Raw genomic sequence first — 16,939 nt, forward strand, 5'->3', positions numbered from 1 at the left:
CGCCTCTGTATTCAAATGTTTTAATACAAAAAAAATGCAAATATCATCAAAATAAGACACAATGTACTACATCAAACTAGGTATATTCAAAAATATCAAAATCATAAATATCCCAAAATAGGCAAATAAAATATTCAGGTAAAATATTATATTCAAATAAGGTAAATATACAGTATGCTCTTCTGATACAAAATCGGAAAAATTGTCGAATTTTAAGTGATTTTTTAAGTCCTGGACATTTTATGGACGGACCCCCAAAAATTGGATGCAAACAGCACAAAGCAAAAATCCATGGAAAAGACCGAGGGAGACCTCCGGTCTGGATAGATCCGGGTTGAATGATGATGACATGGTAAAAAATAAAATTACATTTGGGAAAAAATAAAAATTATTATTAAAATGATCAGCTTTATCATTTCAAAGCCAGGACTCTTTCTTTATATACACTATAATAAACAATTTACAATATTGTACTTAAAATTGAATAGACGTTTCTCTCTTTCCTCGTTGAATTTTAAAATCTAGCTAGTAACATTTGTTCATCTTCTCCCTTTCTTCGGCGTAAAGTTAACCGGAGGTGGTAACGGAAGCTTCAATTGCACTACATGTTTGTTGTTGGCTTTTGCATTGAAAGCAAGAATCCTGGCTACCTCTATAGCTTTTTTGATGCCAATTTTCATATCCTTGGACAAAAGCTCTACATCAACTTCAAAATCCATCGCTATTGCTGCCAACACCATAGTATAGCATAGTGCCTTGTCTTTCATATGCAATGGTCTCGTCCTATAATAAATATATACGTGTTAATCATAATAAATTGCAACAAAAACAAACAATGAAGTAAAGACTTCTAGTGTAATTGGTATATTGGTAAGGATGGTTGACTAGGTCTAGTAAACGCAGGTTCTCAATTTAAAGACGGGATCTAGATAAGGATATATCATAAAAAATTGAATGGGTAAAGTGTATATTATATGTATGTAGGTATATGGTGATCAGCTTGAGGCTATAGTTTAACGATGCTTCTCCATTCTCTACAATCCTTAATCCTTTTCCTTTTTATTTCTACAGCTTTCTCTATAAGATCCTCTTCTGCTTCATCTAACCATATTTTTTTCTTGGCCGACCTATTCTTCTTGTAATTCATCTTCTGTAAAATAAAATGTCGTCCCAGATATCGTAAACACTATTGAAAACATATCGATCGTGTAAAGGCTAAAGGGCGTAACCCTCAAAAATTAGAAATTGCGATTTTTGGTTTTTCTGAAAGACCGACCAGAAATACACCTCCCGGACAAAGGTCGTACCCCACCTATTACTATAAACCTATAGAATATCAGAATAATGTCATTATGTGCAGCTGGTTCCTAAAAAAACTGATACGACTCTTAGTAAGATTTGATCATTTTGAGCAGTGTATGATTGGTCTGACATATTATATTTATTATGACAGACAAATAATAAAATAAACAAACAAACAGCCATTTTTTGAGGTTGAAGTTATCTGACAAATTTTAAGATTTGGCAGTGACAGTCACAGTATGTCAATAATAAGTATTTATCCTTCAAAATATAATAAATTAAATATAATTAAACTCATATTCACTATATCACACCTCATCAAAAGCTTTTTATAAGAACATAGTCAGCGATTTTGATATGGCTTAGAGCCAGACTACATCAAGATCGCCTATAAATCGTGCTGGTAATTGCCTTGCAGCGAGACCAAAAACAAAAAGAAGAAGAAGAAGAAGAAAATACACTGCTCAATTTTCTACAAAATACGCTTTAAGAGTCGTATCAGTTTTTTTTGGAACCAGCTGTACATTTAGCGGTTTCACAATTTCATCCCAACATTTGGCGTAACCCTCACGACGGCGTAACCCACAACGGCTAATATCACGTACCACATAATTGACGTATGCCTAACTTTTCCTTGGCATCACCTGATCAAAATTCTTCCACGGTTATAGCAAAAGCATCATTAGATCCGGAAAGTGAAGAAATAAAAATTTGTGTGAAAGGGCACAAGACAAGGCGATCAACCATTACTTCACCTTCACTAGCACCGCTATACAACGAAGAATTAAAATTGGCATCTAAAAAAACTGGGAACCGGAAGGCGAAGAACGCTATAAATAACCGGGATAATAATAATAATCTAAAAAATACGAGAATCTAAAGAATTTAATTAAAAATAATGTTATTCCAAATCAGGAATAAACCAGGACGAATATATCAAAATGAGATCAGACACTTCGGAGCCAGATGATCTTGCTGAAACTGATGAGGAAGACTAATTTTTGTATACAGAGTGGGCCAAAGAAAACAGCTCACCTCGATATTGGCAGTATTTATTGGATTTTAAGGAAATTACGAAACAGGTCGATTTTTGATCTAAGGGGGACACATTTTTGCGGTACATACATTTGTCAACCCCCTCCATTCCACTTCCCCCACTCCTTATTTTTAAATAGTGAATAGGGGTCGTGTGCTAGCTCATTTAAAAGGTTATTCAATTCTCTACTCAGTAATATAAACATTAACATAATTGCTTTCTGTTGTTTTCCGGGTTTGACTCCGCGTTGAATAATTTAACATAATTAACATAATTATGTATACAGGTTGTCCAAGAATTTTTTTTAATTAAACTAATTGACACAAAAAGAAAAATGTATGTAATTTATTTAATTCAAAATACATTCCACTGCTGTCACAAAACAGAAAAAATGTTTTTTGATAAATAATGAATGCTTTTCGCTTAATTTCAATGTTCAAGCTGCCAACCATCTATCTGCCTCTTGGTAGGTTGAATATTGAATTTAAGCGAAAAACAATATTTATTTGTCAAATAAACATTTTTGTCTGTTTTCTGTCAGTAGTAGAATGTATTTTGAGTTAAATAAATTGCATACATTCTTCTTTTTGTGTCAATTAATTTAATTCAAAATAATTTTTCTTAGACACCCTGTATAAATAATTATGTCAATGTTAATATTACTGAATAGAGAATTGAATAACCTTTCAAATGAGGTAGCACACGAACCCTATTTAAAAATAAGGGGTGGGGAAATGGAAGGGAGGAGGTTGACAAATGACAGATGTATGTACCGTAAAAATGTGTGCCCTTTAGATCAAAAATCGACCTATTTCTTCATTTCCTTAAAATCTAATAAATACTGCCAAATATCGAGGTGTACTGTTTTCTTTGGCCCACACTGTATTTTGTTTAATATTTAATACTTAATTGGTTAATATTAATACATGTAATATAGCATTATTTAGGATTACTATTATTTATTATTGTATACCTTCATCAGATCATTTTACACACCAAATATCACATTACAGTAAGTAATTAGTAATATCAACCAACATAAAGGGGATTCTGACATTTACAGAGTAACCCTCATCAATAGTCGTACCAAAATATTTAAACAAGCCAGCCAAAAGGCGTAACCCACATAATATGATATAAAATTATTTTTTCTTGCATTTGTAAGTAATAATACAAATTTTTGTGATATTTATTTAATTCAGGAGATGAAGTGCTACATTATGTAAATAATAAAAGAGTATTGAAACTAGGTACATAGTATACTAAATTCGCTCTATCGAGATTCACTTTGACACTGACGTTAGTAATTTCTTTTTTGGAAAGTTCAGTTGTCAGAAGTGACTGGAAATTACTAAACAACCAACGCACCTGCTCATAGCCAATATTATTAATAGTAAACAGACATAAAAAGAACATAAACCTTACGCCAATCAATAATTATTTATTTACACCATTATTATGTATTGATGACAAATGAGACAATTATTTGTTGTACAAAATAAAAATATTTTGTAGAAATAAACTCCACAAAATTTTATGACATTAGTAGACACTCCCACTATTTCTAATAATTCTTCTTTTTTAATGAAAGATTAAGTTGATTTTTGTTTACGCACATTTATAATTATGTAGGTATATTTATAATGATATCTGAAAATACGGACCACTACGCCAATGCGGCTACTATTAATACATATATGGTTCATTTTTTACTACCTCCGCTCCCGTCTCAACCAAGACGGGACGGAGGGTAGAAGTTCACCAAAGGCAGATTCCAGATTCCCATTCGAGTCAAAACATTCAGAGAAGCAACACACATATAGCCCTTTTATTTTCATTTTCTGTTACATTATCAAATTATACTCAATATACGTTTAAATTCAAAAATATATAACAAGTGCGAAGTTATTTACGACCACCCCGTCAACCCTATTTCATCTTCGCACAAACAAACAATTTTCCTATTATCTTTCCTATTCCGAATGTGTCAAAGTGAATCTTGGTAGAGCGAATTTAGTATACAAGTAATTCAGTTTTTTAAGCCTCCTGTAAAATTTATAAATTGAGGGTTACGCCCTTTGGCCTCTACACCATTGATATACCAAAACAACAAAACGAAAGTCAGAATCAATGGACAACTTACACACCCTATAGACATAGGCAGACCAGAGAACAGACCATAGGCAGACCTAAGACAAGGAGACTCATTGAGTCCTATGCTCTTCAATTTGTCAAGCTATGGAGACATAGAAACAGAAGTGAGAAATCAAGCAAAAAAAGCAAATTGACTGGTAGGATGTCTTAATAACACTATATGGCGAAACTGACATATTAACAGTGAAATGAAGGCAAGGCAGTGTAAAACCAATAATGACATAATATGCATCAGAAACAAGACCCGATACAGCACAGTACAACACAAAAATACTGGAAACGGCAGAGATGGGAGTACTAAGAAGAATTACAGGAAATACACTTAGAGATCGAAAGAGGAATTAAGATATTAGGAGACAATGTAAAATACAGTGTATAAACGTATGGGCACTAAATAGAAAAAAGAATAGAATAACCACATAAGTAGAATGGGGAAGACGTGTGTGGTCAAAATAGTAAGAGATATATCTCCAATCAGTAGAAGTATCAGCTGACTGCACAAAAAATGGAGTGATAACCTCCCATAGAGATATTAATCTTTCAATGAACAAGTAGGATTGCTTATAAAGAGAAAGAAGAAGATTTACTCTTCTTTTGGCACATATCTTCGTATGTATTAATATTTTTGGTATTATTTTTTCTTTCATACTTTCTAACTATCCCAACCATCTCAATCTTAATGCTTGTACTATTTCTGATATAGCAGGCTTTTTAAAAAGACTTATGATCTCAGTGTTGGTTCTTCTTCTATATTAGTCTGGGCAGATTATCGGAGAATAGGCCATTTTTGGGAAAATTTATTTACCAGCAATTTTATTGCTGGAATCGAATCTTATGATTGTATGTATTAATAATATAGGTATGCAAAGTCCGCAGATAGTGTGCTACTTTTTTTATAAACAAAATGGCACCCGAAAATCGTGTTTTTTTCAATTTTTGCTCTATAACTCCAAAGATTTTTACTTTACACCAAAAACACCAAAATAAAAATTCACCGTAATTAAATTCTGCATAGAGACGTGTTTTTCTCTTACTTCGACGAAAATCCGGAATTTTCAACAAAATCTTTAATTTTCAACAAAAATTTTACATAAGTAATTGTTTATCAATAATTAAATAACTTGGTAATATAAAAGCTCTTTCCGTATAGATTATAATTCCAGAAATCGATGGAAATTGAATGAACAGTTTAGCAACAATTGAATTGTTAATTAAACATTTACAGTCGCTATAATAACCACAATAATTATGATACATAAGAACAATTATGATTTTTGTACAAAAAGATACTGTACCTATGTATGGTACTTTACAGAATTGAAATTGAACTATTTAAGCGGCCTCAGGAATATTTTAAAATTATAAACAATTTTTTGGCTTATAAACAAATAGAATATCTCGGGAAATATTATATTAAATTAAATCATGAAAACGGTATTGGAAAAAAAGCGGCAGGACACTTCTTTTAAAAGAAAAAAACTTTTAATTGTGATGAGTGGTTCTTGAGATACAACCGGTCAAAGTTGACCGGCATTTACGGCAAAGATCTAAACAATAGGATCATAATTTTTGAACCATTACCTATTTATTTTTGTCCTCTTTCTCCACACCAATTTTCATTCTTTAAATAGTCATAACATATAGTATTATAATAAAAAGTATCGATATTACGAGTGAAAATTGACAAAAATAGCAAAATTCCAATCAAAAATTAGGTTGGAGAAAATGTAACATCAAAGTTCAAAATCGGTATACGTTAAAAAAATGCATTTTCTCGGCTTCCCATGGAGCAATTTTCTTCATTCTCTTTTTGTTCCCAATTAACTAGATTAGAGCCATCTAATTAACGCATTATTAAATGTCAGATTTGCTTTTGTTTTGTTATAATAAATTAATTTATTTACTATAACACAATATTTTAATTTGTTTAAATAAAAATTGTTTAAATAATTATACAGCTTTGAAATGAGAATATTTGTGTTTTTAACGTTAAAAGGTACACTTGTAGTAAGTTTATCTAAAAGTCTACAACTGGAAAAAATATGTAGTTTTCTTTTCTTATAAATAAATTAATCTATTATAACAAAACAAAAGCAACTTTGACATTTAACAATGCGTTAGTTAGATGGCTCTACTCCAGTTACTTGAAAACAAAAAAAGAATGAAGAAAATTGCTCCATGGTAAGCCGAGAAAATGCATTTCTTCAACGTATACCGATTTTGAACTTTGAGATTACATTTTCTTCAACCTAATTTTTGATTGGAATTTTGCTATTTTTGGCAATTTTCACTCGTAATATCGATAGTTTTTATTATAATAATATATGTTATGACTATTTTAAAAATATGAAAATTGGTGTGGAGAAAAAGGACAAAAATAAAAAGGTGATGGTTCAAAAATGATGATCCTATTGTTTATATCTATGCCGGTCAAGTTTGAGCGGTTGTATCCCAGGAACCACTCATCACAATTAAACGTTTTTTCTTTTAAAAGAAGGGTCCTGCCGCTGTAGCACACTATCTGCGGACTTTGCATACCTATATTATTAATATATACAGTCATAAGATTCGATTCCAGCAATAAAATTGCTGGTAAATAACTTTTCCTTGTATTTAGCTAATTAGCCCAGAGTATATACCTCCCCCTTTTTAACACCTTCAAAAATTCTTCTCAATATTTTTCTTTCCCATACATTCATTTCTTCTTCTTGTGGTTGGTTTAGCACCCGTGTCTCGCTTGCATACAGAACTGTAGGTTTCCAAACTGTTTTGTACATATATAATATACAGGGTGTTTCATTAATAATTGTCCATATAGTAACTGGAGAAACCTTAGCACAAAATACGAAGATTTAACCTAAAACACTTGAATAAAATGTGGTTCCTTACTGAGTTACAGGGTGTTTTATCTAAAAATTTAAAAATTATTTTTGCTCAGCATTTTAAAACTATTCGACTTATTCTTTTCATACTTGGCAGGAAGTATAGGTACTGTACAAACTACTAAATTATGTTAAACAAACGTTTGTGGCTATTGCCAGAGGCGTACGACGGGGGAAAGTGAATGGTTGACCCTTTTCAAATTCTACGCCACTGGCGGAATTATTATTTTAGTTTAATTTTTAGATTCACCAATACTTTCTATGAAAATAATATACTCTTCATTCGTAACGATAAAGTCATTAGTTTTCGAGATATTTGAAAATAAAAATGAAACGACACTGTTATTTTGATTAATGTATTGTGTCGCTTCATTTTTAATTTCAAGTATCTCGAAAACTAATCATTTTATCGTTACGGCGGAAGAGTATATTATTTACATAAAAAGTATTGAAAAATCAAAAAATTGCACGAAAATAGCAATTTCGTCAGTGGCGTAGAATTTGGGAAGGGTCAACCAGTCACTAACCCCTGTCGTACGCCTCTGGTGGTAGCTAGAAACGTTTATTTATCTTAATTCAGTAGGGTGTACAGTACCTACACTTTCTGCCAAGTATGATAGGGATACGCCAAATAGTTTTAATGTAATGGTACAAATAATTTTTAAATTTTAATCATATATGAATCATATCATAAATTAATCAAAATAACTGTGCCGTTTCATATTTAACTTCAAATATCTCGAAAACTAATGACTTTATCGTTACTAATAAAGAGTATATTATTTTCGTAGAAAGTATTGGAAAATCTAAAAATGGCACTAAAATAGTAATTCCTCCAGTGGCGTAGAATTTGAGAGGGTCAACCATTCACTATTCCCTGTCGTACGCCTCTGGAAGTAGCTAGAAACGTTTGTTTATCATAATTTAGTAGGGTGTATAGTAGTCGCACTTTATGCCAAATATGAAAAGGATACGTGGAATGGTTTTAAAATGCTGAGCAAAAATAGTTTTTAAATTTTTAGATAAAACACCCCGTAACTCAGTACGGAACCACATTTTATTTAAGTGTTTTAGGTTCAATCTCCGTATTTTGTGCTAAGGTTTCTCCAGTTACTATATGGACAATTATTAATGAAACACCCTGTATATTTTGGCTTGTCTTGACATATTTTTAGATGTTAGAATTTTGGGTATAACTAATGTGTAACATTTCTTTTGATACACTTGACTTTTTAGAAGCTTACAAAATGGCTTACCTTCCATGTGAACCCATTTCTGAAAACAAACTGAGTATATGGTTGTTGACATCAACAGATTTATCACAGACTACAAATTTTCTGGTAACAAGTTTCATGGGTGTCACCATAAATTTAATCAAATATTGTATATACAGGAATATGGTGATGCTTCGTATTTTTTCTTCTTCTTGTGAGCCGGATACTAATATTTTGTTAATACTAGAGGTCGCAAATGGACACAATCTAAAAAAAAAAAAGATAAAGAAATATTAGATAATATTTTAAGTTCACTTTCGATTAATTTTTCCTAATTTAAAAATAGATTTTATCAATTTTTAAACGCTTTTATTTAGTTCAATAGATTGCGTCAAATCTTTGGATGTTAATTTGACTACCTTTTCTTCCATGAAAATGAATGAAAATTTGTAGACATATGCATTCGCGGTGACAATACACGAATAGACAACAAAAAATTTTTTTTTATGTTTATTAATTGTTTAAAGAAAAATAAACGATTTCAATGGAAAATGCTTAAATTCTCTTGTTTTTTACAATGTAGAAACTTGAAACTTTTACGGATGGTAGCTAATGATATAACCTATACATAATTTCACTTTTTACGTTAATTGTTTACGTTATGCGTCATAAATAAACAATAAAGTTTTAAATTTTGAACACTCATATATTTGTTTATACAGTACGATGCAAGTGAAAGGAATAAATTCGTTATTTCGTAAAAAGGCGACTTGAACCCTGGAATGCTACCTGGGGTACACGTGTACCCCAACCTTGTTTGTAAGTTACACCAATTTGCAGTAGTGGGTGTAGAAAATATGAAAATAAACTTGTGAATAATAATATAATAAAATATTTTTGTATACAAAATAAATTCTTAGCATGTTATCTTAAGATTGTTTTTGTCATAAGTTCTTAAAACATACATATATAAATATTTTAGGTCGATTTTATTTGGGGTACCACTGTACCTAGATGTAGCAGATTGAGTTTAGAAAAAAAGTGTAGCAATCCAGGGTTAAGGAAAAATCCCGAAAGAGGTCGATTTTATTTTTAAATTACGATATTTTGGCATATATGTCATACTAGTGACGTCATCCTTCTGGGCGCGATGACGTAATCGATGATTTTTTTAAATGAGAATAGGGGACATGCGATAGCTCATTTGAAAGGTCATTTAATTCTTTATTCAGTAATATAAAAATTTATATAATTATTTGTACAGGGTGTCCAATAACAATTTTTTAATTAAATTATTTGACAAAAAAGAAGAATGTATGTAATTTATTAAACGCTTTTAGTTAGTTCAATAGATTGCGTCAAATCTTTGGATGTTAATTTGACTACCTTTTCTTCCATGAAAATGCATGAAAATTTGCAGACATATGCATTCGCGGGAACAATACACGAATAGACAACAAAAAATTTTTGTTTATGTTTATTAATTGTTTAAATAAAAAAAAACGATTTTAATGGAAAAAGGCTTAAATTCTCTTGTTTTTTACAATGTAGAAACTTGAAACTTTTACGGATTGTAGGTAATGATATAACCTATACATAATTTCACTTTTTACGTTAATTGTTTACGTTATGCGTCATAAATAAACAATAAAGTTTTAAATTTTGAACACTCGTATATTTGTTTATACAGTACGATGCAAATGAAAAGAATAAATTCGTTATTTCGTAAAAAGGCGACTTTAAGGAAAAATCCCGAAAGAGGTCGATTTTTATTTTAAATTACGATATTTTGGCATATATTTGATACTAGTGACGTCATCCATCTGGGCGCGATGACGTAATGGATGATTTTTTTTAAATGAGAATAGGGGACATGCGATAGCTCATTTGAAAGGTCATTCAATTCTTTATTCAGTAATATAAAAATTTATATAATTATTTGTACAGGTGTCCAAAAATAATTTTTTAATTAAATTATTTGACAAAAAAGAAGAATGTATGTAATTTATTTAACCCAGAATACATTTTACAGTTGCCCGTAAACAGAAAAAAATGTGTATTTCAGAAATAAACATTGCTTTTCGATTAAATTAAAAAATATTCAAGCCAGCTCCCGCTAGAAACCTGCCTCTTGGAAGTTTTAACATTCAATTTAAGCGAAAATCAATGATTATTTGTGATATAAACATTTTTGTCTGGTTTCTGACAGCAGTAAAATGTATTTTAATTTAAATTTAATAAGTTACACACATTCTCCTTTTTTTTAAACGCTTTTCTTAAGTTCAATAGTTTGCGTCAAATCTCTAGACGTTAATTAGACTGCCTTTTCTTCAATGCAAATGAATGAAAATTTGCAGACATATGCATTCGCGGGAACAATACACGAATAGTCAATAATTTTTTTTTATGTTTATTAATTGTTTAAAGAAAAATAAACGATTTCAATGGAAAATGCTTAAATTCTCTTGTTTTTTACAATATAGAAACTTAAAACTTTTACGGATTGTAGCTAATGATATGAACTATACATAATTTCACTTTTTACGTTAATTGTTTACGTTGTGCTTCATAAATAAACAATAAAGTTTCAAATTTTGAACGCTTATAACGAAATATTGAACGAAAATATATTTATTTATATAAAAATCGGCACTTATTCGTGTCAAATTTCAATACAATACGAAACAGAACCTCACCCAAAACTCGAATTAAAAAAATTCGTCTTTTTATCGTAGTCTTAGAAAAACCACCGGTGGAGACGTTTTGTACTACAATTAACATTAGAATTCGTTTTGGCGTATTAATTTAACGCTTTTCTTTAGTTCAATCGTTTGGGTCAAATTTTTGGACGTTAATTTTACTGCCTTTTCTTCAATGCAAATGACTAAAAATTTGCAGACATATGCATTCGCGGGAACAATACACGAACAGTCAATAATTTTTTTATGTTTGTTAATTGTTTAAATATAAAAACGACTTTACCAGAAAATGCTTAAATTCTCTTGTTTTTTACAATGAAAAAACTTGAAACTTTTACAGATTGTAGCTAATTATATGAACTATACATAATTTCACTTTTACGTTAATTGTTTACGTTATGTTTCATAAATAAACAATAGAGTTCCAAATTTTTTGCCGATTCCGACTACTTTTCATGTTTGTTCATCATATGTTTTATACATATTTTAATAAACATGGCGATATATTTTAATGTTTGAAAAGTGTAAGACTAAAAAGTAAAAAATAAAAAAATATGAAAAAATAATTTTTAGGAAACGCTTTTCTTTAGTTCCGAGTGACTAAAATTAAAAATATTAAAAAATCAACTAAAAAGCAAGAAATAAAAAAAAAAATTGAAAAAATCCAACACATTCGTCAAAGAAAAGCGTGGCGCGAAAACCGTTTATTCGATGAAGACGCACCACGCTTTTCTTTGACGAATGTATTGGATTTTTTCAATTTTTTTTTATTTTTTACTTTTTAGTTGATTTTTTAATATTTTTAATTTTAGTCACTCGGAACTAAAAAAAAGCGTTTCATAAAAATTTTTTTTCCATATTTTTATATTAAAGAATACAGGCAACAAAATTGATATTTTCATTTAGCATGGAAATAAATCAGCAGTAATTTATCATGGTTCAGAAATAACTTTTTTCAAAGATGCTATTAAAATCCTTAAAACAATTATATAAATTGATAGATAAATTTTTGGTAGATACATATTATTTTATTTTATTTATCAACGGGTAAGCCCAGTTACAATTAATGTTAAACTATAAATTCATAACAGTATCTATATCTATGGCTATAATACAAAAAGTTATCTGACTAAAAAATAACTGAGATGTTGAATTGGTTAATATGGGCCATTCCACGAACATACGCCTGTTTTGGATTACTTCAACAACGAATATTTTACTGTGCAACATAAAAAGCACGAAAGTAAATGGCGCTAATAATTATTCCAATAAACAACAATGTAATTTGCAATTTACTTTCGTTCTTCTTATTTTCCACAGTAAAATATTCGTTGCTGAAGTAATCCAAAACAGGAGTATGTTCGTGGAATAGGGATAAAATAACCTAGTAATAACTCAAGCCAAGAGTACACAAAACCTGATGCAGGAATGTTATCCTATGTTAACCTACGTTATCATATTGATTGGTCAGTCTGGCAATTCTTGATACGAAGTTGTTAAATCCATAGTTAGTGCTTTATACTGGGTGTTTGGTAAAGAATGGGGCCATAGCTTAACCTCAGGTTCCTGAGGTTAAAATAGGCCGATTTAAGCTAACTTACCTTAGTACAAAGTTTATAATAACCGAGATACAGGGTGTCAAAGTTAAACTTTTTTTTTTTATTTATTATTGAATATATCCTGACAGGTATGAGATAACAACATGAAATTTGGTATGTGGGGGTTTTTTGGGTCGAAAAAACTATATTCCCTACCAAAAATTATGTATTGCCCAGAGGGCGCCACATACGCCTTTCAGCACTCATTTATTACGTTCAATTTTTTTTATCCCTCACTCTGTATAATTTTGACATTAACATTTTTATTCTCCTATTAGTTTTACTTAAAAATGGTATACTTCTTTCATCTTCCTAAACTCAACCGTTTTTGAGATAAACGCATTTTAAATCTGCGATACACCATCATTTTTAGCATAATATCATTCATAGTTACACTCGAAAAATAACTTAAAACCATAAAATTATCCAAAAACGTATCGCAAATTTCTTCAAATGGAATTTGCGATGCAATGACATAAATTTGAGAACTGGCACAATTATTATGGTTTTAAGTTATTTTTCGGGTGGAACTACATACAATGATATTATTCTAGAAATGATGGTGTATCGCAGATTTAAAATGCGTTTATCTCGAAAACGGTTGAGTTTAGGGAGATGAAAAAGTATACCTTTTTTAAGTAAAACTAATAGGAGAATAAAAATTTTAATGTCAAAACTATACAAAGTGAGGGATAAAAAAAATTGAACGTAATAAATGAGTGCTGAAATGCGTATGTGGCGCCCTCTGAGCAATACATCATTTTTGGTATGGAATTTAGTTTTCTCGACCCAAAAAACCCCCACATACCAAATTTCATGTTGTTATCTCATACCTGTCAGGAAATATTTAATAATAAATAAAAAAAAAGTTTTACTTTGACACCCTGTATCTCGGTTATTATAAACTTTGTACTAAGGTAAGTTAGCTTAAATCAGCCTATTTTAACCTCAGGAATCTGAGGTTAAGCTATTTCCCATTCTTTACCAAACACCCTGTATAGGGTAATGAAAACTAGCTGTAGATCTGGTAGGTCTAGATGGAATGTGCATATTAATTTTTAGACCAAAGAATAAGCAGCAGCTCTACCATGCAGAATATTGTAAAAAGCAATAAGATCTCTCTTCTTATGAAGCATAGAAATGGGTGGCATATTTGATATAGCAAGTAAATCTGCATCGCTGTGGTTGTCCAAAATATTTAATTTGAAAGCAATCTGTTTTAGTTTAGGTTCAACATGACACAAGGTCTCAATATGCATACCATAAAAAGGTGACCATACACAGAACGCATACTCAAGACGGGGAAGGACAAGAGAGCAATAAAGAGTTTTTAAGGCATTTCTTACCTAAGCACACAGTAATATTCCGTCTGTTTGTTATGATAAAGCCAAGCATCTGAAATGTCTTGTTGACTACATTATTTAAGTGATCGAAAAGTTGTAGAGTTGCATCCAAAGTGACACCTAGATCCTTGATGAAAGGTACATTATCAAGGCAATGCTGGCCAATCTTGTATTCAGAATTGATTGGGGATCTGGACCGACAAAACGTAATAGCTGTACATTTAGATGGATTCAGATTCACACCATTTCCTGTACACCAATCCAACAAGTTGACTAGCTCATATTGAACTTTTTCAGTCATTGGGAGATTTAATCAGACAGCTCAACTTTAAGTCATCAGCAAACAACAAAAAAATGGAAGAGGAAAAACATTTGTGAATATTGTTTATAAAAATGTTAAACAGAAGAGGCCCAAGATGTGAGGCTTGAGGAACTCCTGAAAGAACAAGAATTGTTTTGGAAAGAAAATTACCAATGTTTACTGTCTATCTATGATTAGACAAGTATTAGGCAAGATTAGACATTCTGAGCTTATAGACCAACATACCATGAGACACCCTGTTGAACGCCTTGGAGAAATCTAAATTGATACCCTTTCTTCAGGGAGTCAAACAAAAAATCTACACAAGTTAATAGGTTCAGCCCAGTAGATCTACGAGGTCTAAACCCAAAGTGTTGATTGATAAGTTTAGGTTCAAGTAAAGGAGTTAAAAAGTCACAAACCAGACTCTCAAACACTTGGGTATCACACCATGGACTCTAATAGGACATTATCAGACTCAATTATTAACAAGTGAGTTATTCCCATCTTTAAACATAGGCTTAAGAAAACTTTCTTTCCAGTAATCTGGAAAATATGATTAAAATATATTTACCCAAATTCGTCCGCACTTCCAGCCTGTAGTATATTTCCGGCTTCCACTGCTAGTGTATCCAAAATGTATGCTTCTACCAAATCCTCTAGATTGTACACACCATCAGGAGTTGATGCATCCCTATTAATTTTTGGCCTATATATACTATCATTTTCTGCTACAGTGCTTTGCTCAGTATTGTCCACTTTCACACCTAGAATATATTTGTATATTAGTATAAAACAATTAGATACTTTAACCAACGAGCAGTCGCGCCGTTAGAAAAATCCAACATTTTATCCTTTTTCGTGATAATTTGAAGAAAAATTTTGCAATTTTGAAAAAAATTTCGTAAGTGTGTCGAGGAATGGTGTAGTAATGCACAGGTTTTTTTTCTTCTTCTTCTTCTTTTTGTGGAATTTATGGCTTTGGGGAGAGTCAATTAGCTTTAATAATTGTTAGAAATAATATTTCTAACATAGCAAGTAACTAAAAATACTATAAAATAAAAATTTGTTGTAAATTCGTATTGTGAGATAAAATCTAACACACGACTGTTCACGTTACAGAAGTGAGCGCGACTGTTTCTGGGTTAATTGTTAATATATGTTTTCAAAATGGCAATAACCAACGCTCAATGTTTTGAACTTGTGCAGATTACGCCAGACTGTGTAAAATAAAAATGTATCAAAATGACCTTAAATGTATTCAGAATCAAAAATATGTAACAATAGTTTGTTGTTTTTAGGTTAGAATATGCAGAAATTTAGTTTAAAGTCTCTCCTGTAAAATGGGATACAAGGTTTTCATACTAAACCAGCGATATACTACTTGTTGTTACTGAAAAGAATCTACCCAAGATATTTTAACCTAGAATAAAATGCTTAACATGTGCTAAGACAAAAATCATGTATCATACCAGCATTAATTATACAGTTATTGACATTTTACACTAACCATTAATTTTTTTCTTTGTTGTAGGTTGAGGTTCTCCCCGTTTAAATTCCCTAGTAGTAATTTTAGAATATGTACACTTTGAGATACCAGTGGCTTTCAAAACTCTCGCTCTATAATTTGAAATAGGTATCCTTATACCGTTTTGGGCTTCATCCTTCATAAATTTAAAAACATTATGAATCACTTCCCTAGCTTGACTGTGTATTATCCTCCCCCGCGTGCCAAGTTGTTGCTTCGGAGGAACTTTCAGACCTAATTGTTGACTATGATATAACGTACCGTCAAATGGTAGTCTATTTACTTTCTTTTTTGGTTTGTTTTTCTTTATTACCTTCGGACTTGTATTAGTATTAATAACTTGTTCTAGAGATCTAATGTCTTGTAAATACGTTTGATTGTCTATTCCTATGTGTGGATTATTACACTGAGATTTATAACTAGGTTCACTATGTAAGATTTCGTAATTAACATCTGGCAATCCAGTTAACTGAGTATCGTTGAGCTGTATGGTTACAGTCTCCCCAGGAATTATGTCCACACTCTTTATTTCTATACATTTTTTGAGTGGCAGTCTCCAAGCTAAAGGTTGATTGTTATAATCTATAGTTTCTGTCACCAGCGACATTACCGCATCCTAAACTCACACGATAATACTCAACACTTTTCTCTTTGTTACAGTCCAAAATTTTATTTAAATATCAATTTAGTAACAAAAACAATGTACTTTAAAAACACAAATATCAAACATAAACAAATTTATAAACAGCAAAATGTCAAAGTCAAAGTGCGTTCTTCTTTTTCTGTGGTCTTGACAACATTCGTATTCATCCATAACAAACTTATAAACATAAAACGTCAAAATGAAAGTGCGCTCCTCTTTTTCTGTGGTCTTGACAACAT

At 30.9% G+C, this 16,939-nt stretch overlaps 1 protein-coding gene across 2 annotated transcripts in view; it reads right to left on the minus strand.

Moving 5' to 3' along the window:
• Positions 1-370: 370 nt before the first annotated feature.
• LOC114330651 (DNA-directed RNA polymerase I subunit RPA49) overlaps positions 371-16,939 on the minus strand; it is a 33,334-nt gene continuing 16,765 nt past the window's right edge. The window contains exons 1-4 of one of the 2 annotated variants that reach the window (XM_028280060.2): positions 16,040-16,800; positions 15,104-15,296; positions 8,631-8,855; positions 371-783 (exon numbers count right to left, since the gene is read on the minus strand). In XM_028280060.2, the coding sequence (XP_028135861.1) occupies positions 540-783; positions 8,631-8,855; positions 15,104-15,296; positions 16,040-16,664 (1,287 nt within the window). In that variant the 5' untranslated portion in view covers positions 16,665-16,800 and the 3' untranslated portion in view covers positions 371-539. Of the gene's footprint in view, positions 784-8,630; positions 8,856-15,103; positions 15,297-16,039; positions 16,801-16,939 lie in introns of those variants that run through there. The other variant, XM_028280067.2, reaches the window with a different exon arrangement.

Source organism: Diabrotica virgifera, chromosome 6, assembly GCF_917563875.1.
Source record: "Diabrotica virgifera virgifera chromosome 6, PGI_DIABVI_V3a".
Classification (NCBI taxonomy): domain Eukaryota; kingdom Metazoa; phylum Arthropoda; class Insecta; order Coleoptera; family Chrysomelidae; genus Diabrotica; species Diabrotica virgifera.